This window comes from Neofelis nebulosa, chromosome 13, assembly GCF_028018385.1.
Source record: "Neofelis nebulosa isolate mNeoNeb1 chromosome 13, mNeoNeb1.pri, whole genome shotgun sequence".
Lineage (NCBI taxonomy): Eukaryota > Metazoa > Chordata > Mammalia > Carnivora > Felidae > Neofelis > Neofelis nebulosa.
The window spans coordinates 46,313,721-46,340,905 of NC_080794.1; the positions used below are offsets into that span (position 1 = coordinate 46,313,721).

The window sequence follows — 27,185 nt, forward strand, 5'->3', positions numbered from 1 at the left end:
CTCAGGAAGAGATTTTGTTCTGAAACTTGGACTCCTTCACCATCAGTGTCATTTTCACCTGATTCCCTGGAGGCCGTCCTTGGCAGTCACAGTTAGAAAGAACATCTCACACAGTTAGAAAGAATATTATTTGTATCACAGTAAAATACGGTCTTGATGTACAGTTGTGCGAAGATGTTCAGAAGACATCTTCCAGTCCCCTGTGCTTTGATGTGCCCTATGCTTACTTAATGGCCTCCCTCCAGGCAGCTGAACACAGGAAATTTGATATACCTGGATTGTCTCTGAATGGAATTAGCACATTCCAAGTTGACATGCTCCATATTCATGTTTCGTGTATTCTATTTCCATTTATTTTCAACTTCTATATTAAAAATGTAGGCTTTGAATTGAGTATAGAAGAGTATGAAATATTTGAATATTACCAAAAGAAACAGAATGAGGAGACTTAAAAACAATAAGGTTGGGGTGGCAGGGGGGCTCAGTCTGTTAAGAATTCAGCTCTTGGTTTGGGCTCAGGTAAAATGGTTTGATCTCACAGTACATGCGTCCTAGCCCCACATCGGGCTCTGCGCTCACAAGTGAGGATCCTGCTTGGGATTCTGTCTCCCTCTCTCGCTGCCCTTCTTGCTCTCTCTCTCAAAATAAACAAATAAACTTAAAAAAAAAACATGGTGCTGACCTGGTATCAGAATACTGGGGTAATGTCTTAGCTCTGAATGATTAAACATTTTGCCCAGCATTGCAGAGCCACGCAGATCTGGGAGCTTCCTTCCCTCCAGAGGATGAGAGAACCTGACTAGATTTCATATGTACAGAAATGCCCAAATATATTAAGTTATATACTTGGTAACGTGGGTTTCCTCAGGGAGGTTCTGCAGAGACAGAAGAGATTTTGCAACATTCATGATGATATTTAAAGAGGACATTTTAGGGGCACCTGGTGGCTCAGTCAGTTGAGCGTCTGACTTCCGCTCAGGTCATTATCTCGTGGTTTCTGAGTTCAAGTCCCAGATCAGGCTCTGTGCTGACAGCTCAGAGCCTGGAGCCTGCTTCAGATTCAGTGTCTCCCTCTCTCTCTGCCTCTCCCCTGCTCACGCTCTGTCTCTCTGTCTCTCTCTCAAAAATAAATGAACATTTAAAAAATTAAAAAATAATAATAGTCTTGAGTTCATACTGATTTCTCTAATGCCATTCCTATGTCATAGGATTCATTCTAGCCTTCCCCATTTCTTTATACATAACTTCTTTGTCCATCAATGAAAAACTCAGCTTTTGTTATCCACAACATATTCACTTATTTGTTTGATTCTAATATACACAAAGAATTTCAGAATCATTAACCCATACCCATATGAAAAATAAGTTTACTAGCTGGAGTACAGTGCTGGTGCACAATGGGATTGGCATAGCCTTCTATAAAGGGTCAGATAGTAACTGCAGAAAACTGGCCAACATGTGACAAAGACCGAGTTTTCCCTCAGATGCCCACATAGCTATATCCCTGACTTCCTTGGTGGCACCTTGGAGGTCTGTTAAGATTATAACCCCCTCCCTACCCCACCTAGATCCTCCTGCTCCCTCTTTTCCTACTTTTTTCCTGTAGCACTTACCACACTGTAACACATGCCTAGTTTATCCACTCTAATACACTTTACACATACACGTTTTAAATATAGACTGAAACATCTCTAAAATTTGAATATTTCTTAATCAATAACAGCTGATTTAAATGGGAGCTTAAATTATGTCAGCATTTGCAATTAGTAGTGTTTTAGATTTAATAAAGCATGGTATATAATTTACTTATTTCTTTTGTTTCCCTTTTATCTTGCCCTTTCAGAATGTGAAAGGCACAAAGCCCGAGTTACTAAGGAGGATATTCTAACTACTGTAAATCTCAGTGGATTAACAGATCAAGGGTTTATTCTTCTCTATGTCATTAGGCTTCTCTGTTTCACCAGGGCCTGAGTGTCCTCTGTTGGATCCTTTACCTCCAGCCAGTTTAAAGCAGTGAGGGTTGAGGATCACTTAAGCATATAGGAGCAAGCCTGAAATTAGTGTTTATCACTTCTGCCTGGTAGCTATTCGTGTATTAATCAGAGTGTGTTAATGGCTATGTTATTATGGGTTGAATTGTGTTTCCTAAAAGACATATGGAAGCTCTGCTCTCTGTGAATGTAACCTTATTTAAATATAAGATCTTTGCAGATGTGATCAAGTTAAGATGAGATCACTCAGAATTAGGGTGAACCCTAAGGCCACTGAATGATATCCTCCTAGAAAAGAGAGATTTGAAGACACAAAGGAGACACAGGGGAAAAGTCCAGATGATAATAGAGGTAAGGGTTGGAGACACGCTGCCACAAACCAAGGAATACCAAGGATTTGTGGCAACAGCCCAGAAGCTAGAAGAAGCAAGGAAAGATTCTTACCCAGAAATTTTGTAGGGAGCATGGCCCCTTTTGACACCTTGATTTTGGACTTCTAGCCCTTAGAACTGAGAAAAAATTAATTTCTATTGTTTTAAGCCACTTGGGTTTATAATTTGTTACAGCTGTCCTAAGAAACTAGTAACCCACCCCTGTACCAAAATCTGTATCAGTAAATGTTCTGCAGACAAATAGGGCCAAGAGGATATGTGTGTGTGTGTGTGTGTGTGTGTGTGTGTGTGTGTTACATACAGGGTCTTAGCATCCTCTGTTAGATCCTCTATCTCTAGTCAGCTTAAAAAGTAAGGGTTAAAGGGGTACCTGGCTGGCTCATTTGGTAAGGTCTAAAGCATGCAACTCTTGAACTCAGGGTTGTAGGCTTGAGCCCTATGGTGGTAGAGAGATTACTTAAAAATTAAAAAATAAAACTAAAATGTGAGGGTTGAAGATCACATAAGTATTTAGAAATAATAAGAGATTCTATCTATTCTATATTACTGCATAGAATAATATAATAATTCTATAATATATTATTATATATAATCTCCTGTGGGTTCTGTGTGTTTCTTCTGTTTCTATATAATTAACATAATTACAAATATGTATGTAATATTAATCATATATTAATAATATATTAATCATAATCACGATTATTAATCATTAGTCATTTATATACATGATTTATTATACACACACACACACACACACACACACACACATATATATATGATTTATTTTAGGGAGTTGGCTCCCATGATCGTTGGAACTGGCAAGTCTGAAATCTTAGGGCACGTGGCAGATTGGGAATTCCCTCAGGAGTTGATGCTGCAGTCTTGAGGAAGAATTTTTCTTCTCTGGGAAATCTCAGGTTTCGGTCTTAAGACCTTTGACTGACGGTAGGATAAGGCTCATCTTTTTATTAAGGAAAATCTCCTTTATTTAAAGTTAACTGAGAGTAGCTGTTTACTTCATCTACAAGATACCTTCACAGCAACACCTAGATTAGCGTTTGATTAAGTAGCTGGGTACCATAGCCTAGCCACACTAATACAGAAAACAATCACATAGAGCAAAGTGAATTGAAATTGCTGCTGCTTGCCACACAAAAAAGGCTTCTCTCATGATAGTCAAACCTTGAGATTGTTGGCAGGGTGGGAAGAGTGCTGGCCTCCACATGATCACAGAGAAGATAGGGAACCCATCTAGGAATTCAGAACCCATCTAGCATTTCCCCCCCAGAGCTGTCAGAGAGTTGTTTAAAACAAGCCAGGGGGGCACCTGGGTGGCTCAGTCAGTTAAGCATTAGACTTTAACCCGGGTTATAATCTGCATTTTGTGGTTACGAGCCCCGCATCAGGCTCTGTGCTGAGAGCTTGGAGCCTGGAGTCTGCTTCAGATTCTGTATCTCTCTCTCTCTCTGCCCCTTCGCTGCTTGCACTCTGTCTCTCTGTCTCCTCCAAAAAAATAAATATTAAAAAAATTTTTTAATAAAAAAAAAAAAAGGCCAGGAACTAGAATATATTCCTTGTTTTACATTGGCCAGAGCTCAGCAGCATGGCTCTGCTTACTTAGCTGCAAGGGTGACTGGGAAATGTAGTTTTACAGTGTGACTAAGAGGAAAATTAGATGGTTTTGAGGAACACAAAACTTTGTGTTTGTTCATTGATAAATCTCAAGAATCTAGAAAATTACACTCTGAAACATATTTAGTGAAGCACTAGTTAAAAAAGAAAATCTCAATATAAAATAAATGATAAGAATAAGACATGCCAAATGATTAGGCTTTAACATATTAGTTATTAAAATAAATATGAACCACTGAATTTTCCCACTGAAGGAGAGAGATTAGGTGAGAAGGCAAAGTGCAACTATGTGTTATTTCAAGGAAACATTTTAATGATAACTGAAGGTAGAAAATAAAGGGATGGGGAAGAGCTACTGGTCAAATACATTTTTTAGAAAAAAGAAAGCATAAAGTTAAAGAGGAGTTGCAGTATTAATGAGAGGTGAGGTGTTAAGTAAGGTTAATGGGATGAATCAGGATAAAGAGGGACATTAAGTAATGATAAAAGCATAATTTATCAATATGATAACCAGCCATTAACCAATATAAATGAATTTATATAGCAACTAAATATAAAAAGTAAAATACATTGGATTAAAAAATGTTTGGTATAATACAATTATATATTATAATGAAAACCTCCTATATATTTTTCGTCATAGTTGAAGAGATCTTAGAGAGAGATATATATAAGGACACAGACCATCAGTACCATAAATGACTGAGAGTTTAGGTGCAATTTTTACATATTATTGAAGTAAAATAAATCACAGTGGTGAAAATTATAAAAGCAAGCTAGCTGGCTAATATGTTCTGGTAAGTGACTCTTTTTATGTGCCTCATTTGTTTGCTTCAGAAACATTTCCTTAAGTGTCTCTTCCTAATTAAAGCCCATTATACGCAATGATGGACTCGTGTTTAGCCTCTATTGACATAGCACTGCTACAGTTTATTCATCCGAATATAAAGAGGTCCTTGGGTGTCAGAGATCTGTTTTGGGAAAAGTGCTGTCTCTGGAGACCAAAGACTGGGTTTGAGTTCTGACCTTGTCATCACTAAAGTAATTTAATGCTTCTGATACATGAGTTATTTATATCTGGAATCACAAACTTAAGTTTAAATTCACACTGTTATTTATCAGTTATGTCATCTTGAAAAATCACTTATGCTCATCAAGATTCAGTGTTCTCATCTAGAAAATGGCGAAACCATTTCAAGATGTAGTTCTGTCTATAAATAAGTTCAACAACCTGTGAAGTAATAGTGCAAATAGTTTCATCTCTTATGATCCAAAAGGCCTCTGCAATCCCCACTTGGAACAAGGAATTGTATTTATAATAGAATAACTAAAAAACCAATTGAGACATATTATGCAAAATAAATTGCAACTGTTTCCCCCTGAAGAATAACAAGGGTTAATTAAGGCAGTGTTAAATAATAGTCTGTTGCATTTGTTTATCAAATTTCCAAAACACAGGTTGGAAATTTTAAATGCTGCAAGTGATACAGGCTTTTTTTGAGTTTTATACACACCAGTGGTAGTGTTTCATGCAGCCCTTGGCTTCATAGGTGATCTTCTTCCTTTGATTCCTGAAAATAAAATTAAGGTGATGGAGCTGCCTCATTGTTCCTTCTGCCACAAACTGACAGTAGCCCATTGGGAGGTTCCTATTCAACGAATGTCTTCCTGATGAGGCCAAATGATTTCTCCTCCAAATGATTCCATATAAAATGATTAAAAATGGTAAATTGCTGATCTGCAAAATAAGTTGTGATGCTGAAATAAAGTGTCAGTGTGTGCTTATACATGTAAGGCACAAAGGAGAATTAAAACATTCCTCAGGAGGCAAAAAAAGAGCATGGATGTTAAAAACTGTAATAAATATAAAGGGCACCTGGGTGACTCAGTCGGTTAAGCAGTCAGCTCTTGATCTTGGCTCAGGTCATGATTTCATGGTTCATGAGTTTGACCCCCATATTGAGCTGTGCACTGACAGCATGGAAACTGCTTAGTATTCTCTTTCCCTCTCTCTTTCTGCCTCTCAACCCATTCACATATGCTTTCTCTTTCAAAATAAGTAAATAAACATTTTTAAAAATTCTAATGGATATGTAATAGAAGGACAGAAATTGGGGGAAATGGATAAACTGGGGAAAGGCAAAAGCAATAAAAGAGTAAGGAAATAATCATTTGTCTCACGTCTTTGCCATATGCAGGAAAGAAAAACTGAAAAAAGAAGGAGAGAAATTGACATGGAAAAGTATAAATATTTTAGCAAAAGGAAAGAAATAAATGCTTGAAATGACAAAAACACAACATAGTAGATGCTGTTTTAGCCATCGTGAATGTTTCTATGAAAGCCAACCACATAAAGTACTGAGAAATAATATTGATGTACCTAAACTTTTATGCTACCATAAATACATGCACCCATGCATATACACACTGAGAATTTAACATCCATAAGAAAGAATAACCCTGGAAGCTTATTAAAAATACAGCTCATAGAATTTGCATTTTTAGCATGCACTTCAGCTGATTCTAATACAGATATTCAACAGTTCACAGTTGGGAGACACCTCGTAGTTGTTCTAAACTTCATCATTACCCCTAGAGAAATGAATTTTCTACTAACATTTTTATCTTGTGTCCTTGGTGGGATTAGAACAGCTTGGAGAATTGAAAATCACTTTTTTTAGTTATGTGGCATAACCCACTAAGATCTGAATGACTCTGGACTGAGGAGAATATTAATAAGACTTATTCTAACCAATGGATTGTGGTTACAACAGAAGCAAGAGAACAGCAGTTAAGCTTGTCACAAGATCCAGAAGGAAAGAGATGATGCATTCTGAAAAAGAAGTTAATACAGCCCACAATGAAAAGAAAATATTCAATTTCAGCATTCTGAAAATTGGGAAATTATAGCAGATGATGCTGTTGCCTTCCAAAGATCTATTAAAATGCATTTGTATGAAACAAATAGAGCTCACTTTGAAGGATTCCTGTATGAGGATTATTCTTCATTATCAAGTGGAATTAGAAGAGGAAAGCTGTTTAATGTTCGTGGGGTTTTTTTTTCATGTTTATTCATTTTTGAGATGGAGGGACAGAGAAACAGGTAAACAGAATCCCAAGCAGGCTCCACACTGTCAGCACAGAGCCTGACATGAGGCTCAATCTCACAAACTGTGAGATCATGACCTGAGCCAAAATCAAGAGTCAGTCAGAAGCTTACATGAGCCAACTAGGCACCGCTGTGTAATGTTAATTCATGAAGGACTGCTAAAAATTCAAAGGTAGAAGATTCTCTACTTAAAAAAAAGCAGAACAACTAGCAGAATTGAATATTAGAAAAATGTCAAAATGGTGATGATGATGATGATGATGACAAAGACAACTGTGTGTACGTTTATATGCACATACCATATATATAAAGATAAGGCAATAAATACTTGCTAGAAGAATTGCATATATAGGGTTGTTATGGGTTGGGTTGTGTCTCCAAGATTCATACGTTGTATGTGAACTTATTTGGAAATTGAGTCTTTACAGGGGTAATCAAGTCAAAATAAGATCCCAAGGGTGAGCCCTAATCCAATATGACAAAAATGGCCTTATTAAAAAGGAAAATTTGGACACACACATGCACACAGAATATCGTGAAAAGATGAAGGCAGAGATTGGGGTGATGCATTCATAAGCTAAGGAAGGTCAAAAATTGCCAGCCAACCACAAGAAGCTAACAGGAAGGCATGAACATATTCTCCTTCACAGCCCTTAGAAGGAATTTACCACACCAACACCCTGATCCTGGACTTCTAGCCTCCAAAACTGTGAGATAGTAACTTTCTGTTGTTTAAGACATCCAGTTTGTGGTACTTTGTTATAGCTGCCCTAGAAAGCTAATACACAGGTGAAACCCTTCCCTCATGGAACATTTTAGTTTGGAGCAGGAAATGAGATAGAAAATTACCAAATAGATATGATAATACTTCATATGGTAATAGATTCTAAGAGTTAAGAAAAGTTGGGTGAGGGAGATCAGAAGTGCTATTTTTATATAATATGATCTCTGATAAAAAGCCACTAGAATTGAAAGGAGGTGAGAGATTGAGTCATGTCGCTATCTGGAGGAAAAGCATTAAGACAGAATCAGCAGCCAATCCATGGCTCTAAGGAAGAAGAATGATCCTGGGTTAGAAGAGCTACAAGGAGGTAAGGGTGGTTGACCTGGAGTAAGAGAGAGGGAAAGTGGTATAGTATGGTCAAAGAGGAACATCGGAGAAATAAGAGAAGATAATCTCTGTACATCTATGGAGGATGCTGCAAGAAGTTCCCACTGAAGAGAAGCAGTTTAAGAAGGGGGCCATTGAATGTTAGTGCTGGAAGGAAAGATGAAGTTGATCTAGAGGAGAATTTGGCTTGCTGCAGTTGTGTAACCTTTGGGAGTCATGGGGTCAACAGCTCTCACACGATTCACTCCTCTTACTCATATCTTTGAGTGACATTTTTGGACCCCCATGACCCATTGTTACAATTTAGTCCCTACAATGAGCAAATGAATTTCATTTCTTCTAGAGAGGGCTCAATTTGAACAAGGGAGGAAATGTCATTATTTAAATCTCATATGGCCTTGAACCTTTTATCTAGGATTTACCATCCATCTATTAACATGAAGAAAAGGAAAATTACTGAAAACAAAATTCAAGCTGGTTTGACACTAAGTAAAATTGTTTGGTTTAGTAATATGAAATGCTCATAGCAAGAACATTTCAATAATAAGTGCTTAACAGCTGGAAATCCCACTACATTTGTTGAAAATTTCTTTGCACCTAGCTGCTTAAATATTTTGTTTTGTTACCATACAAATTACCTTATTTTATATTCCAATTTTTTTCAAGGGCAAGAAATACCAATTTAAAAGAAAAAAATTTTAAATACAGTAAAATTCATGCATAACATGGTGATATTGAGCTCAGGGCAATTGCGTCTAATTTTGCAGTACAATTAGTTAATCAATCAGCTTCTTAATCTTGTAGCAGTAACAAATGATAGTCTACAGAATATGGAGCAGATATGGATAAAAGGCCATTTGTATAGTGGGTTCAAAGAATGAATATTTGAAACCTGGGTTTGAATCCCAGCATAGTTGGTTACAGGTTGAGGAACCTAGCTAACTTCTGTGTGCCTCAGTTTCATCTCTGATGTGGAAATAAAAATAGCTGTAGATTTTCATAAAATTGTTGTAGGTTTTTAATGAATTAAGACATGTAAAGTATGCAGAGGAATGACTGCCTACATTAAGCCTTCACAAAATTTAAGCTATAATGTCTATATCATTTCACTTTCCTCATTTTCTTTGTAAGTTCCATTGGGTTAGAGAAAGGCAGAATCACAGTCTACGACTGACTCCTATTTTGTGTCGAAGCTCTGGGAAGAGGCTTGGCTCACACAGGTCCCAGACATTGGTGCAGCTGGAGGAGGGCTGAGGTTGTGGCTTCAGTGAATCCTTTGTACCCTTGCCTATCCATGCTGGCGTCTGCTGAGGTGTCCTCATTACCATCATATTTTTTCAGTCCACAGACGTCATTGCTGCATCCTATAGTCTTGCCAACTTCATAGTTCATTGATAACAAGCTCTCAGTGACGGCACCTGTCAGGTATGTGGGGAATAAACTGGTCTGTGTAGCTCTTCCTACCTGGCACATCTGAGGCACATCTGTCTGGAACCTGTAGGCATCCCATCCTTCAGTGTGAAGCTGAAGTTGGGAGAGCAATGGGTATGGGCGGCTCTGCGGTCTTGCTGCCTCCAGGGCCTATACTTAGGAAGCTCAAGACAGCTCTGTTTCTGGAACCTGTCTTACTTCCTGTAACCAGAACAGTGGGTATAGTAAGAACGGTATGATTTACAGAAGCAATGTGCATGTTTCTTTCTGAATGTCATCTCCTAGGCATTTTGGCTTTCTTCCATCTCTTCCCTTCCTAGAAAATCTTTAACATACCAAACTGTGGGAGGAGCCTGACTCTTTGTCTATAATATGAGATCTACCAGTTTATATTTCAGTTCCTTCCAGACCAAGAATTTACAACTCAAAAACTTTCCTTTTTCCTTTTTTATTGCTAAGGCCTTTCTCCATGAAACAATGGAGGAAGGGATACAAGATAAAAAGAACTACCAGTAACAGAGACCACACTGCGTAAAACTTCAAAAATCCATGCAGTGGTATAGTTTTCCTTTATTTAACCAAATGCTCTCTCTGTGCCAGGAACTGGCCCAAAATCTATAATATAAAAAGAAATTAAACATGGTCTTTTTATTAAGTTGTGTGTAGTCATTTGGGGGAAGATGGGCAAGTAAACAACTACAGTAACAGAGTAGAGTGTGATGAAACTTAAGAACACATAAATATAAAAAAAATCTGTGAAGCACTATCTCTACTGGGGACATTATGTGGGGAAAGATAATGCTTTCCAGAGTTCACCAGAGTATGCATGCAAGTTGAGGCATTGGAATTGGAGAGTGAGTGTGAGGGTAGGGCTGGAGAAGCAGCCTGGGGTGGGATCATTAATGTTTGATTTGCATGGCCTGCAAGACAAGGCGGAAAGGTTTTTGTGAGAGACAGAAGCATGATTTAATGAAATGAGATGTTTCTCAACTTGAGCAGATTAACCCACGTCTGAATCTTAGTTTCCTCAACTATAAAATGCGATCTCTAGGAAGGATGCTATCAGGATGAGTCAGAAGGATGTCATATAGATTCTCAAGTATGCATTTGTAGATGGTAGTTTAAAGGAATTATGCTGTAGATTCTGTTCATTTGCCTTGTTAATGTCTAAGGGGTGTAAAATTAGAATTTTCTAGATTCATCCATACTCGGCTTCTGACATCTGCACACCGTTTTGAAAAAAGTAATCTTACAAATAAGATGCCCAGCAGAATGATTATTTCCTCTAAGTATCTAGGAAATACATATAGAAAGTTACCAAGTCTATGGAAGAAGGTAGTGGGAGGATGAGGGTAAGAACTTAGAAGTAGGTGGATTTGACTGAGATCTCAGCTAACTGTAGGCAAAATTAGATAATGGTTTCTTTCATTATTTTAATAAAGGAGCTTCCCTTGATTTTCCTACTCTACTAAGAATAATCCAGCTACTCTGGGGGAAGCCATTATTGTAAGAAGGCTCTGCCAGTTTAAATTCTATTTCTTTATTTCTATTAAATAAAGGAAGCTTACATTAGTCCTTATGTTATTAACTACTTAATGGATTTAGGAAGCAGGTAGCAAAAAAAAAAAAAAAAGAATTGTTCTTTGCATTTAAATGAGACAAATAACACTCTCAGCTGATTATGCATTTAGGGAAAAAAGTTTCATCCTATTGCTACATTTTAAGTCTGCAAAAGTAATAAATTAATCCATTAGTGAGCCCAAGTGTGTCGTATGTTGTGCTCATTATCAAGTATTCCCAGGTGTTCAGGGGTTTATAAGTATAAATTGATGTGACTTTTAAATTTGGTAACAGAAATATTCAGCATAAGGATCATAAGCTATGAAACTATTCCCATAGCATTGCTTTTTATAAAAAAAAAAAACTTATAGAATTAAATATGAAATTAAGATGTTCCCCAATATTTTAATGTGTCATCTTGTCAGAATGAAGCAATGAAACATAATTAACAAAGAACCCATAGGGTTGCCGCATTGTCTTCCCAGTTGCCTGATTTTATGTATCATTTTAGAAGCACAATACCAAATATTAGGCACCATGAATTTGTACGTTTAAATAAATGGATTGATTTATTCAGATGCTTATTTCCACTCATTTGTGTATTCAGTCAACAAAAATGCTTTGAGCAGTTCCTACCTGCTAGAAGATGGTCCAAAGGAAGATAAGATTGCTGGATAAATGAACCACAAGGTAGAACTAAAGAACAGAGTGTTACTGGAAGGGACACCGTTGGAGGTATTGTCTGAGCTGAGTCTAAAAAGGTGACCAAGAGAAAATAGGTCTTCCAACTATCCAGAGCTCTAAAGGGCCTATTGTGTTGAAACACATTCATCCATTCCATAGGTGGAGCTTAGTTTGTGTATGGGAAAGAGGCAGGGGATTAGCACGGGAGTGCAGAACAGGATTGTCAAGCATGGCTCTGGATAAGCACTTGTGGAGGCTTTTCTCTGCAATTCTAGTGGCTATCAAATGCTTCTCTGTTTTTCAAGAGACATTAAAGTAAGAAATTATATGAGTGTGAAGACCTCAATTGACTAATATGGTAAAATGGGGGGAAAAAAACTTTACCTGTTTTTTTTTTCTTTTTCCTTCCCTGAAGTTGACTCATGATTCAATGAGGAATAAACTATGTAATTCTAAATATAGAGTGTGTGTGTGTGTGTGTGTGTGGGAAAATCTGGAAGGCAAAGAGAGCAAATACAGCCCAAGAGAAAGCACTATAATTTTACTTTTGTGATTTACTCTTTTTTCCTTATGTGATTTACTTTTAAAAATCTCACAAAAGTATACCTTCAATGGGAAAGATAACTGGTGGAATTATGAAAAAGGAGTCAATAAATGTTTACCCTCCCTAGAAAAGCACTAGGAGAAGTGAAGAAGGGGCCAGTTTACTTTAATAGTTATGATATAGGTATATCCCTACTAGTTACAACTTAGGGTGTAATAATCCTACTTTCTGAATACAGATCTCATTATCATTCATAGAAAAATGGAGCAGGTGATGTTATTTCTGGTAATCAGAGATGGCTTCAGGAGGAGTTGGGCCTTGAAAGGTGGAATGCGTTTGCAGGAGGAAGATTTGAGTCCATCAGTAAAGATACTCAAGGCGAGTGTCATGGCTACCACAAGACCATGTGTGTGAGTATGGGGCCTATTTGAGAAGTCCCAACAGAACAGACTGCTTAAAGAGTTAAGGGAAAGGGGTGACTTTTTCTCTTATTTTTTTTTAGTGATTCAGTTATTTTTAGTGATTCTCTACAAAAAAATGCCAGCTACCTTTTGCATTTGAAGAAATATCTATAATACTGTTTTCCATACAAGTGAACTTTGCATAAAACAAAACAAAGCCAGTCATTGACAATGGACAAGTCTGCCATCCAGAGGCCACAGTTATCTGCTACTAATTATGAGTCCAACCTAAAAAGTAGTTATCAAAAGAAAAAAACTAAGTTTCAGGTCTGTTTTGTGTTGTCCCACACCATTTCTCAGGGTATCAGGCATCACTTAAGACTATGCCTCCAACATACTTGCTTGTTTTGGCCTTAGTCCTGAAACTGTTACTCCACTTATGATAAATTGCACTTACTTTCTCAGTACTGACCATTTTCCTGAGTCCTAACATAAAAGTACCTCTTCTAGGTTATGACCTTGACTTGCCTGCTTAGAATGAATTATCTTTGCTACTTTTTTGACATGGGCTTACTCTTTTCTTACTTCATATGAATGAGACTTTTTGCCAGCCCCATTACATCACTGCATTTGGATGCTTCAGATAAATACCTTGGGAAATCGTTTCAGGACCAGGAATCTTCTACCTCACACAGGTCCCTTGGGTAATGTTTCTCTTTGGTTCCTCTGTCTTTGGCAGGTGAGAAGCAGAAGGTCCCTTTTTTGGGGATCTCCATTTTACCACAGTGGTCATATCTGTTGGGAGCTGGTTGTTAGTTGTATTCAGGAGAGTATTTCTTTTTCTTTTTTTAAGTTTATTTACTTATTTTGAGAGAGACAGAGACAGCACAAGTGGGTGTGGGCCAGAGGGACAAGGAGAGAGAGAGAACCCTAAGCAGGGTCTGTGCTGCTAGTGCGGAACCCAATGTGGGGCTTGAACTCATGAAAGCATGAGATCATGACCTGAGCCTAAACCAATACTCAGATTCTTAACTGACTGAGCCACCCAGACGTCCCAGAGCATTATTTCTTAAAATGTGTTCATTATTTTCTGAGTTACTATCCACCATGAAGATATTATACTTTTGAATTTGGGAACGATTAAAAACATAGTATTAAAACAATTACAAAGGCTTTAATTAATTAGTGTGGCAGTTATAAAAACTTGGAATACTGATTGCCATGTATGCCTTTCTTTCTTTCTTTTCCTTTCTTTTGTTTATTTCTGTCTTTTGAGTAACAATTTTCCCCATTTTACAATAATCCTTTTACCTATTAACCATAATCTCTTCTGTATGTCTTTACTGATAAATAAAATGGATTGAAGTTGAAAAGTTAGAACTCATAAGAGTGCACACAATAGCTATTTCAAAGAATGCATAAATGTTTTGAAATTATTAAGAGGTAAATCCTTAAATAGAATATAAAATAATATTTTAATTACCATCAAAAACTTGATAGCTGTTTCAAAGAGTGCATAAATATTTTGAAAGTATTAAGAGGTAAAACCTTAAATGGCATATAAAATAATATTTTCATTACCATCAAAAACTTGGTATCTTTTTCCTGTTAATTGATTCAAGTGAATCCTAAGTTACATACAAAAATCATGTGACAAAGATGTTGGCCTTTTTCAGAAAATAACCTGCTAATTTGGGATTTCAGATTTATATACTCATGTAATTGGTAATTAAATGTACTTTGAGTTGGGGAAATGTTCTAAAAACATTTGTGGATGTTTTTCTGGTATTGAAAGAGTTGCCACCAAAGATGTCATGTTTGCTGGAATCCTCAAAAACTGAAGTGACAGAAAACAGGCTAGGTATGCTCTGACAGAGTATGAATTTCATATTCAATGGACAAAGGGGCTGACCCAGATAGCATTTCATTCACTCAATAAATATTTATTGAGCATCTACAAAATGTCAGACTCTATGATAGGCTGAAGTGATAAATCAGTGAGGAAAAGAAGCACTGGCCTTCACTCCTGGGATTTAAGATACTTTTCCATCCTAAGAATCTAGGAGTCTACAAATATGATCTTTAGTCCTTCAAAGAAGCTTATGTTCTTCCGCTGTTAAAAGGGGCTCAGTAGCACTACTTTACAGGCTTATTTTTAAACATTAGGAAATAGTGTGTGTGGAAGTACCCCGTGAGAAAATATGAGAAGTTGAGAAAGTCAATAAAATATGAGAAGATGCTGGGGGAATTATTGTGAGTTCAGGAGCAGGAGCCCTTCGTGCATTTAGCTGTACAAATTTACTATCATTAATCATAGAATCAAAAAAAGTAGTATGTTTTTGAATGGAGAGTTCTTCTATATGATGCTAATTCTTATTCTCCGCTCAATAACTGTGAACATGGAATCAGACTTAAGTCTAATACTCCAAGATGTGTTCACTGGAAATTCTACAAGCTACTTAGGCAAGATTCATCTTTGAGGAGCGAGCTAGGCAGGTAGTCACTCGTAAACCTCTTTTGTAATCCTATTTCCAGATTTCATTTTATGGAGCAGGCTGCTCATCTTGAGTTTGCCCTGGTTGAACATGCAGCACAGTCTCCATGGCCACCTTTGCTACAAATGGACATGCTTATGCAGAGAATGAGAAGGGGGTGTGAAATGCAGGTGTCTCTTTGCTTAGCAGGAATCAGCAATAGAGCTTTTGAGAAGAAAAATAGGCCATGTTTTATAACAAGGCCCATGGAAAGGAGAATGGGTCTGTGTGCTTTTCTAGAAAAGTGATTTTGCTTTTTTATGATTGATGACCTGTCTGGTGTGAGGCTGGCCACAGTAATAATGTCAGGGCTTACTCTCAACAGTAGAAAAAACTGTCAGTTCTGATATGATGGAGGGGAGAGGGGCATTGGGATTATAGAGCTAAAATGGCCACAGGATGTCCTCTGACATAGGCACATCATGCAGGGTGATTTTGTGTAAAATTTATCTTAACTTTATTTTACATGGACAGAAGAACTAAAAAAAAATTAACCAAAATATAACGGGAATTACTTTTTGGAGGTAGTGAGAAAGGTGTCGATTTATCATTACCATGATGTTTTACTTTCTAAACTTTATTTATGAACATGTATAGATTTTTAAAATCAAATATATAGTGCTAAAGTATAATTTAGCAAAGGCAGCACAGAGTTCAGAACTCGACCTGCATTCATCTCCTAACTTGCACTAAATAACTGGGAAAAAAGGTAATATGATAATACCCTCTTCTTTCAGGACACCAGTGCCTAGAGAGGGAATTTCCTGCCTCACCCTGCAGCGCTGTGCTCACACTCTTGCCTGCTTGCCTCCCTCCCCACTGTAGGAACTCAGGCCTGAAAGATTCGGGTCAGGCTGCCACTCTTCTCCCAGTTGTGCATTCTCTCAGTGACTGCCAAGTATCACTTCCCCCTAATGATACAGGTATATGCTCTGGGAGCCTGTGGTGAACCCTGTTCCCCTATCCTTTGACCCCTGAACCTTCTTGAAAGGTATATATGTATTCTGTGGATCCCAAGTATTGCTTCCAAACTGAAGCTTCCCTCAGCAACCACCACCAGGTCCACCCACAGCCCTCACTGTTGCCCTAAGCAGAAACCTTCAAGCCTGTCCCAGCTTTTCTTGCTTTGTCCATCTTACAATAATAAACTGGGGCATACATACCTCTGTCTCAAGATATGGCATCTCATAACCATGTCCATGATCTGGGAATAAGCAGAATACACGGACTCACTGTTGAAGTGTGAGGCAATTATATCTCTTTACAGCGATTTTAGAAATTACCAGAGAATGATAAGCCCAGGTGTTGGGGGTCAGTAAATATTCAAGACCCAGTTTACCATCTTCGTAAATCCAATTTAGTGTCACCAGTGAAGAGTCATTTGACAAGGATCTGTGGGCAGGATCCACACAGTGACAGATATGGGTTCTGTTATTAGGAAAAAAAAACATTTATAACCAACATGGTTTATAGTTGAGTGGCTGTTTTCCTGGACCCTTCTATGGCATCTATTTCCCTGAGAGTAGATGCCTCAGTCATTAATTCTACAGGTTGCTTCATGGTGAAGTGGTTGACATCCAGGTGGGAAATACGTTCGACTGAACCACTGCTGGGAGAGTCTCAGCACACATTTGAAGGTCTTTAGACATGTTTGCAATGCAGAAACCTGTTGAACTTGAAACCAGTATCCTAACTTTTTTAAACACAGAACAATAATTTCGTGTGGCACGTTTTTCCACATCCCATGTGACATGGTTTTAAACAATCACATTTGGGACTATTCTGTGATAGAATTGCCTTGTTCAGTTACTTGTAACACAAAAATGACACCAAAACCCTACATTCATGTCGCAGTGCCCCAGTGCTGCATTGCACTGAGTCGCTCATGGCGAGTTGGGTAACATCTTGCCTTGCCTCGCCCTGGGATTGGAATCCAGTTAAGGATTCTCTTTGCTTGTTCTTCCTCACCCTGTCCACACTGAGGAAACTGTTGGTAGCCTCTGTCTGTCACCATATGAAAAAAAAAAAAGACATTGAATTCCTTGCACATAAGGAACTGTGGACACTTTGGAAATATGTGGGCCTTGAATTTCTGGGAGTTTTTGACTTTCCAGAATATTACGTTTGTCTCTCCAGTCACCTGCCTCGCCCTCAAATCTCGAGAATATTTCAGGTCTGCAGTGGGTTGCAGTCACTTATTAAGTGTACTGCCAATTATGAGATTATTTGGTTCAATGTTTGGCACAGATTCAGACACAACTCTTTATATACCCCTTGCTGTATGTACAAGCAAATCACTTCAATTAGAGCAGCCTCATCATGAAGAAGTCTCCCTAGTAACCAATGAAGAATATTGATGATTTGCCAATTTGGTCCCTTGGAGTGAAGGAACCCCCCCTCCACCTAGCTTATATTGGTGACTTTATGAATATACTACGGGTGAGCACATAGATAAGCTGTGCTCCTACAGTGCCTGAGGATACATGAAAATAATTTGTTGTCTTTGGTAGATTAAATAACTCCTCCCTGAACATTTTATTACCTGATAGTTTCATAAATATTAGCTTTTCCTTCATAGGGAAGGCAAATGTAAACCCTGAGTGTCACTCATTGGTGGCTATGCTTAGTCTCAATTGCATTTCTGCCATTTACAGCAATGTAGTTTAGAAGTTTGTGCCCCTCCCCATGCCTCTGTCCCTCATCTGTAAAATGAGGGTAGTGACAATCTTATATGTTTCTGCAAGATAATGTTGAAAGCAGTTTCTGGCAATCATAAATGCTCAGTGTTAGGCACCATTATATCAGCATAAGGGGTGACTATTCCAAAAGAATTGTAATGTTTACACAGAAAAGTTAATCAAGCTCAGCCATAAAAAGTTAATATTGCTCAGCCATAAGGAAGAATGAGATCTTGTCATTTGCAACAACACGGATGGACCTACAGGATATTATGCCAAGTGAAATAAGTCAGACGGAGAAATAAATGCCATAAGATTTCACTCATATGTGGAATTTAAACAAGACAAAACAAACAAACAAACAGAAACAGACTCATAAATACAGAAAACAAACCAGTGGTTGCCAGGGGGTTGGGGGGTGGAGGGATGGACATAATAGGTGAAGGGGGTTAAGAACAGAAAAAAAGCTAATCAAACTGTTAAAAAGATAGAAATTACACATTCTAGTACATGCCATAGCGGAAATCAAACTGTTTTTGCTTAAGCTTATATGCTTTCTCTTCCACCCCAGTATCTGTGTAATTCTTGGCATGTACTTTGTTGAGTGAATGAATAAATGAAAACTTAATTGATTAATTCTACCATATCCCTCTTGATGTTTTCATGCAGGCTTGAATATGCCCAAAAAGGCTGTTTGCTTTAAGAAATAGCCAGTGAAGGGTTATGAGAAATATTTTGGTTTATGTTCTGTGTATGACTCAATAGACAAAATTAATTGTTTTTCTATCATGTTTTTCATGGATTTTCATTGATCCTTTTGTATGAAAACAAAGCTTTAGACCTATAATAAGGATCACAGTTTTTAGTGCTTTAATAAAAGAAGTGTGTGTGTGTGTGTGTGTGTGTGTTTGCGTTGTTTATATGTGCACGTGAGAGAGATTTTAAATAATCTCTTTATTTATATGTTTCAGTGGCATCAGTTTTCATGAATTTCATTATAAAAATTAATAAATAATTTCTCTTTAAAGTTCAAGAATAAAGGGGTGTCTGAGTGACTCAGGTGATTGAATGTCTGACTTCGGCTCTGGTCATGATCTCACGGTTCGTGAGTTCGAGCCCTGCGTCAGGCTCTGTGCTGACATCTCAGAGCCTGCAGCCTGCTTGAGATTCTGTGTCTCCCTTTCTCTCTGCCCCTCCGCAACTTGCACTCTGTCTCTCAAAACTAAATAAACATTAAAAAGAAATAATAAAAAAAAGAAAATTCAAGAATATCAATGCCACCTTGCTCCATAGTAATTCTGGGAATTCCAACTCTTATAATCAGATGTCACTTTTCTGCTATGTTAAGAGAAGAGAGATTTTCTTTCCTTAATATTCTACTTACCTACTTATTGTTTAGATAAATTTCAAATTCTGATTTGTCCCTTCTACTGGTCCTGAATTCATTGTGGCTTAAAGAATTCAGATTGCCCTCAAATTTATTAAGCATGCCACTCAGTTCTTGGTGCAGTCTCCAGACTCACAAAGCCTGATTCTCCATATTCCCTGTCACATATAGGAGTGGAGCAGCCAAGGCTTTGGGAACAATTAAGAGTGACGACCATTGGTTCTATTGCCAGCAAAACAGACAACAGACAAAGCGCCATTTCTGAGCCATCTCAGCTCCACTAGAAAGTTATTGTTCAACTAGGCTGGGAGGCTGGTGGCCTTCTAACTGCCCAGTCATATCACTGACATTCTGGCCCACTATTTGAGGTGCTCTGTTCCCATATTTCTATATACTTTCTTATCCTGATCTCTTTCTTATGCATTCTATTCCGACTGTATGCAAAAAGGTTTTTTTAATCATGTGTATTTTTTTCTTACCTTTAGTCCCATGATAAGTAATCTCACTGAAATCCCCGTTTTTAAATACCACAATTCTACTCTCTCTCCAGGGACCCGAGTGCACATAATTGAGAAGTTTCTTATTCACACAAGAACCCAGACATGGTGTCACCAACTTTTCTACAACCTCTTTTCTTTCACTAGCATATTCTGTTTCTCCCAGGAATAAGCCTAGGGGTCCTTGGCCTCTCCTTCCAATGCATATGTTCTGGTTTCCATTATAGTGCTATTACAAAGAATTAAGAGACCTTTGTCTCTGTGGGCTCCTTCTGATGTCTGAATTACTTGAGAACAAAAATCCTGTCTTTCCATGGAAGTGTGCTAAGTATCTGTCATACTATATAGTAAGCAGTCAAAATTACCATATGAAGTAACGCATCTACTTTGAAAAAACTTTATTATAATCTTTCTTTACATCAAAGACATTTCTTAATTAATTACTTAAAAAATAAACTATTTATGGGCAAATTCATTATGACAGAAAGTAGATTAAAGGTTATCAGAGGATGCAAGGAGAAAGAAATGAGAAACTATTGCTTGGTGGGTGCAGTTTCTCTTTGGGGTGATGGAAAAGTTTTGGAAATACAGTGGTGATGGTGCACAACATCGTGAATGTAATTAATGCCACTAAATTGTATACTTGAAATGGTTAAAATGATGCATATATATATATATATTACCACAATAAAATTAAAAAATAAATTATTTACGAAAAGGAAAGACACTAAAATACTCAAGATAACTGAGTGCATATTTTCTAAAAAGAAAAGCTAATTTTCTAAAAGAAAATTCATAAAAGGAAGCCTAGTAATTAGTCTTAGAAACAAATACAACTGTAGCCATATTTTTTCATGTATTCTCATTTAAGAAATATGTTACTGCAACAAAAACTATCATTAAATAAAACAATGAATTTTAAAAGTGAATAAGTGAATAACTGAATGATTAAAAGGAAGCACCATTTAAATAAACCGACCTCAATAGTTGAATGCCTGGGCACAGTGGGGCCCAGTTTCTCACTCTGCTTATCACAGACAGACATTAGCATTAACGGGTCCAAATGGTCAGTTGTGCACATGCACGTAGAACAGACATGGACACATCTGTCATGCATTTTTGATAGGTAGGAAGCACTGTCAAGTTTCATCATCCTAAGACTCAAGGGTCAGACGGGGGTGGGGGGGGGGGGTGCGGGGGTGTGAATCAGGACCAGGTTTGTGAAGATGAAGAGGGCCTGGTTAAGGTATCATGCATTATTAACATAGAGGTCCAGGTAAATTTATATTGAACAAGTATTCTACCTAAAATATCATGAGTTCTGAAAATAAATTTAGATATTCTTTGTGTAAATGTTTGTTTTCCTCCCTTTTCTTTTTTTTTTGCCAAATTTATACTTAGCATATTTGGTAATTGATGCAATATTATTTCATCTGAAGCTCCAGGCTGTTGGGAAATGCCAATCAGTGTTCAGTTTGTTGACAATCTTTAAATTATCTGTCTCAAAAAATGGTTGCTAAAATAAAGATATATTCTTTGCCTTGAAAGGTCAATCTTATAACCATTGGCTTCCATGTGGAATTTTTTCTAATCTTTTTCTCTTTTTCTGTTTCTCTTTCTTACATGCTGACTTCGGTGTAGCAGACCACTTGGGGATTGAATTCATGGGTAAGACTACACAATTTGCTCCTTAAATATCCAGAAAAAGATAAGTTTCATAATGTATACAGTGTATTCCTTCCCCATCTGATTATAATTGAAATGTCTCATCATCAGATACTGTCAGTAGTAAAAAGTGTTTTTGTTGATTTTTCACTAAGTAGTGGCTCAAAATGAAAGACTTGACTACTTATTAGGAACGCAATTGAATGTTAAGTGCATCTCTGGAACCATACAGAGGTTGGACTTGGCTCCTGGTTTGTTTGCTCTATTTCTCCATTTTCTTATCTGTAAAATAGGGATGACAGTAGTTCCTATTTTACTGAACATGTGAATTGCTTAGCACAATGTCTACAAGATGGCAAACAATAAATGATTGAAAATAATAGGGATGATTTTTAAATGCTGTTGTTTTTTAATTTATGCTCTGATTCCCTTTCCTTTTGCATGATGACTACTTTGTATACATTATAGTATCAATAAATTTGGAATAGGGGCTATATAAACACTTCCATTTACAAAATTAAAATATTTCTTGTGAAAGTACTTACCGTGAATTGTATGTTTTTAAAAGCATTGGAATGCCTCCCACAGGAATTACTATTATGTTCATAGATAATTACATTAAGAATTGAACATACTTTCTGAGTGTATATTTTATGTAAAAAAAAAAAAAAAAAAAAAGAAAGAAATCCATAGTGTTGATATACGCTATGGTGCTAAAATGGAAGGATACTCAGGAGTTAAAGTTAGTGAAGTTGAGAAGACCTAAATTTGAAATCCAAATTAATAATTCTTTGCTTATTTGGCTTTTGTTGAACGTTGGATTTTTGTCTTATATGATATAGATATTAATACTTCCTTCATACATGAGTATGGTTATTGCGATAATAGTTACAAATTTAATTGTATTCATTTATCCATTCATCCATTCATTCAGCAAATAATTATAAAGTGCTCAATGTAAACAAAGGAAAATAATGCAAAATATTGCAAATAAAATAGCAAAAATAGACCAAAAAAACTGGTCCAATGGCACTTATAGTCTAGTAAGCTTACAGATAATAGGTAATAAATTAATAGATATACAGTTGAGGTTCTGAAGACCTATTTCAGGCAAGATGATATTAGCTTGGACTAGTGTGATCGTGGAGGATATGGGAAAAAATGATACACATTTAGGATGTGGTATCAGCAAGTATTTGAGAGGAATTAATGTTGAAGGTTAGGAAAGAGAGATTATCAAGGATAATACAGGGTATATAGTTTACATATTTAGATAAAAGGGGGGCCCGTTTACTGAAAAAGAACACTGAAAGAAGAGTAGATTTATGGGAGATGTTTTACTAGATTAGGTTTGGAAATGGTGAGTTCCAGGTACCTCTGATATATTGAGAGAACATGTCACATTTGCAATTGTATTGCTGGAAGTTTTAGCGTTAATTAGAGCTTAATGATTTAATATTTATACTAGAATTGATCTCCCCTGTTGTGTAGTATTTTTCATTAGTGCTCTATTATCTGGGTATTATATCATAGAAGAAACAGTTCAATTCCTGCAGGTTTGGGGTTTTGCTAGAGAAATGACATGAAAAATAAGGGCAATGAAATTCAGGATAAAATTCAAATGAAACATCATGGAATGTAAAGTAGGTGTGGAAGGAAGTGACAAAAGGGTGGCTACCTGAATATAATCAATGAACACTTATGATGGGAGCACTCAAACACGTTGTTGTCATGGAAAGGAGACTGTAGTCATATGGGTCAGAAATTATAGAAAATTACAGACAGGTTCGTGTAGAAGAGTATAAATTGTTGAGAAGGATATATGGCTTGTACTTTCCTCTTTTACTAGATAGTGGGGATTAGTAGCATGGAAGTCTGAGTATTAACAGTCACTTTGAAGATAATAGGTCCTGGGCCTAATGAATAGAGAAAATTGCCCCGGTGGATTGCAGTCATTGCAGGCTTTGAGAATAGAGGCTTCAGAAGTTGGTTACGCAGCAGAATGACTGCATATATAGGAAACACCATGTAGCTGATAGGTAGGGCTGGACTAACTTCAGACCCCACAAATGGTGTAGCCATGGTTATAGCAAACTAAATTGGTGCATCAGCGTTAACTATCATTGTTTAAAAAAAAAAAAAAAAAATCCACCCGTCACCCTCCTATTGGGCTTTTCCTGAGGAGCTCCAATGACACAGTTACTTTATGGTAACAATTTGCTATGGAACCAAGATATGTATTGAAAAGTTTGTGTTAAAACATATAAAAGACTTCAGGATACTGGTAGGTGAAATATAATAGGTAATTATGTAGTTCATCTATATAAATGTCAAGACTAAGGTTATAGTGGGTCATGCAAAACTGGGTGTCAAATCAGAGGAATGAAGCCTTATAGGAAATAAGTTCTTTTTTTTTTTTTTTCAACGTTTTTTATTTATTTTTGGGACAGAGAGAGACAGAGCATGAACGGGGGAGGGGCAGAGAGAGGGAGACACAGAATCGGAAACAGGCTCCAGGCTCCGAGCCATCGGCCCAGAGCCTGACGCGGGGCTCGAACTCACAGACCGCGAGATCGTGACCTGACTGAAGTCGGATGCTTAACCGACTGCGCCACCCAGGCGCCCCTAGGAAATAAGTTTTCAGTGTGTGAACATTTGACTCCAGCAATAGAGATTGCCTTAAATGGAGGGGGGTGGGCAAACAATCAGAAATGAATATGTAGTATGTATACAGGTGACAACTAATGAAGGCTTGTTTGAAATGGTGAATAGGTTAATGAATAAACTGTTTCCACTGACCTTACTAGTTCTGGACACTGTTCACTCCCACGCATTTCCTAACTGAATATGTGAAATTCTGTGTGTTGCTTTGGGAACAAATATTTTCAGATTTAACTTGTGATTTTAGAGTCCATACGGGTAAAATTATTTGTACTGAAGGTGGTATCATCCCAGTAATATGACATCTCTAGCATAAATACAGCTGGGAAGCGGAAATGTAGGCATAGTCTGTATAAACTTAATCATGTCAGTATATTGGAGTACCTACAGTGCTAAGTGCCAGTTGTGTTTTAATGAGTTCTAGAATACCTTTCTTCTCAACTTTCATCATTCTTACTTTGGGCAATGTTAATTTCATCTTTCTTGAGTTGGAACACAGATCACAAAATGATGATCTGAAGCACACAGCTCTTTCCCTAAGCCTTTGTATTCCCAGTGGCCAAGTCTATGTTATTGATCAGACTCAAAAGCTGAATACTTTATGCAGCTTAATAAATTCCTATTTAAAGCAGGAACTTCAAATCGTATGATTTGAATCATATGATTCAAGAATCCTATTATTATTTAATCAACCTATATTTCTCACACTCACTATATGCCAGATGTATGAGATACTGAAGATGCCGATATATAAGCCATATCCTTTAATACCCAAGGGCTCTGAAACGAAAAAGAGAGAAAAACTACACATAATGGAGGTGATATAACATATCAAAATGACATAGGCAAGGTACAATGAAGGAACAAAATGAATTTTAAGAAAGCATCTAAATGGGTTTGGGAAATTCAGACACAGCTTCCTGGGGGAGGAGACATGTAAGCTGAGTACCAGCCAAAGTGGATAAACTGTACTGAGTGATGCCATAGTCGAGATAGTACCAGCTCTGTATTACTTCTACATTACGGTGAGCCTTGATGTTTCAGTCTCTCTATCTGGATCTATAAGCTCCTTAGTGTCACCACTCTAGGACCGGAGAAAGAATGTCAACTTCAGTCAAAACACTTAACCAAAAAAACTGTTCTGAGTTGATTTAATAATTTTAAGGAATAATTATCTTATCACATAAGCCATGCTAAACCTAAAGTCCATAAAGCTGTCAGCATTCAACAGGATTTGTCCTTAATTATATTCGTGAATTTTTCTTATTGATGCTTCTGGGACTGGCACAATGAAAATATCAACAATAAATACTGTCCTGGAATACACTATCAGTTAAAAAAAAGAAAGTTAACTGACATAAATAGGGCAGGCATTTGAAGGTACGCGAAAACACAAAATTGTGTTTGTGAAAAAAATGTAAAATCCGAGTTTGTATTAAGTCAGTCATGAAAAATATTTCTGGAATTAATGACTTAACCTACTCACCCACCATGCATGCATGAGGGAAAATTGAGATTTTTAAGGTAAGAAGTCCACAGTTTTCCTCACAGGGTGAACAGATCAGGAGATAGAATAGACAAAACTTCATCGTAAGCATAAATACTCATTGAGAAATCCACCCAAACATCCAGAGAAGACAGATGGCCAAAGGGCATGTCAAATTGGCCAAAGCTTGGAAGGCACATTGATCGCGAAGAGGGATTTCTCATCTGAGAAATATCTGGCTACAGTGTCAGGTGCTCAATCATGGAGCATATCTCATTATATCCATTTGAGCTATTTGTTATGCAGCTATTTCTTTGACAATGCCCTGATGCATTGGATGCTGTAGGCATCAAAGATGTTTGTATAAAAGCAGGTGCAATGCCATTTGCAAACATATTAGCAAACCACAGGGAGAGCTGAAGATTGTGTGGGAGATATTTCATGCAAATCTCTTCCATTCTCATATGGAAAAACAAAATGAACTCTCTGAGTTAAATGTCTTATTTGTGATTTGACATTGTTTTAAAGATAACAATGTATTTATGCAAATTTTGATTGAGTAAGCCCTAGTACAATTTTTTTTTAATCAAAAGACTTATAGAACTTGGGAAAAGCAGAATTTTAACTAAAATCTGAAAAAGTTATTCTAGAATGATTTGCATTTTGAAGTTGAAAAAAGAAAAAAGAATGAAATGCTGAGTTTGCTATAAGGAGAGCATTAGAAATGTGTTATAGTGAAACTGTATGGTCTAAAATATGTGTATAGTTTTAGAATTGATAAGGTCATACTTCACCATATATTGAGTATCTCTTTATTCTGTCATGTAAAAAACATTGTTTTAGGATATTTTAGTAAGTGCTGAAGACTGGTTTCTAATTCTGTCAGGATGATATAAAATGGGGATATTTTCCTAAAAGCTACACTACTTATTATAAATGATTTGGTGTGTGTTCCTTTAAAGCTAACAGGCTCATATGTCAGTCAATGAGTTCATACATAGGCCAAATTTGTGACTTGGCATTAGAGATACAGAAGTGATGATTCTCTTTCTTTATGCTGAAATTTCTGAATTAGATTTATGTAGAACAAAAATGTTTTCATTCATTTAAATATATCATGTTTTCTTATAAAACAAAAGAGCAATTTATGGATTAATGTGTCTGTATTTGTATGCGAAGAGTGTTTGCCTGTTCATGTGCCCTTCTTTGCCATATTAAGCTACACAAGAAATTAGATGTTTCAGAGTAATAAAAGTTAACATTATTTAATGTTAAATGTCATTTAATGTCAAATTTTATATCATCCAATTGAACTTTTTTTTTTTTTTTTGAGAGAGAGAGGGAGGGGCAGAGGGACAGGGAGAAAGAGAATTTTAAGCAGGGCTTTACCTCACAGCCTGAGATCATGACCTGAGCCAAAAT

General features: G+C 36.9%; 1 protein-coding gene across 10 annotated transcripts in view; it reads left to right on the forward strand.

Moving 5' to 3' along the window:
* The window catches only part of NRG3 (neuregulin 3), a 1,063,627-nt gene that overhangs the window by 916,366 nt on the left and 120,076 nt on the right, over positions 1-27,185 (forward strand). For 7 of the 10 annotated variants that reach the window (XM_058696857.1, XM_058696862.1, XM_058696859.1 and 4 more), the window contains exon 4: positions 21,593-21,619. In XM_058696857.1, the coding sequence (XP_058552840.1) occupies positions 21,593-21,619 (27 nt within the window). The remainder of the gene's footprint in view (positions 1-21,592; positions 21,620-27,185) is intronic. The other 3 variants (XM_058696858.1, XM_058696865.1, XM_058696866.1) reach the window with 1 other exon arrangement.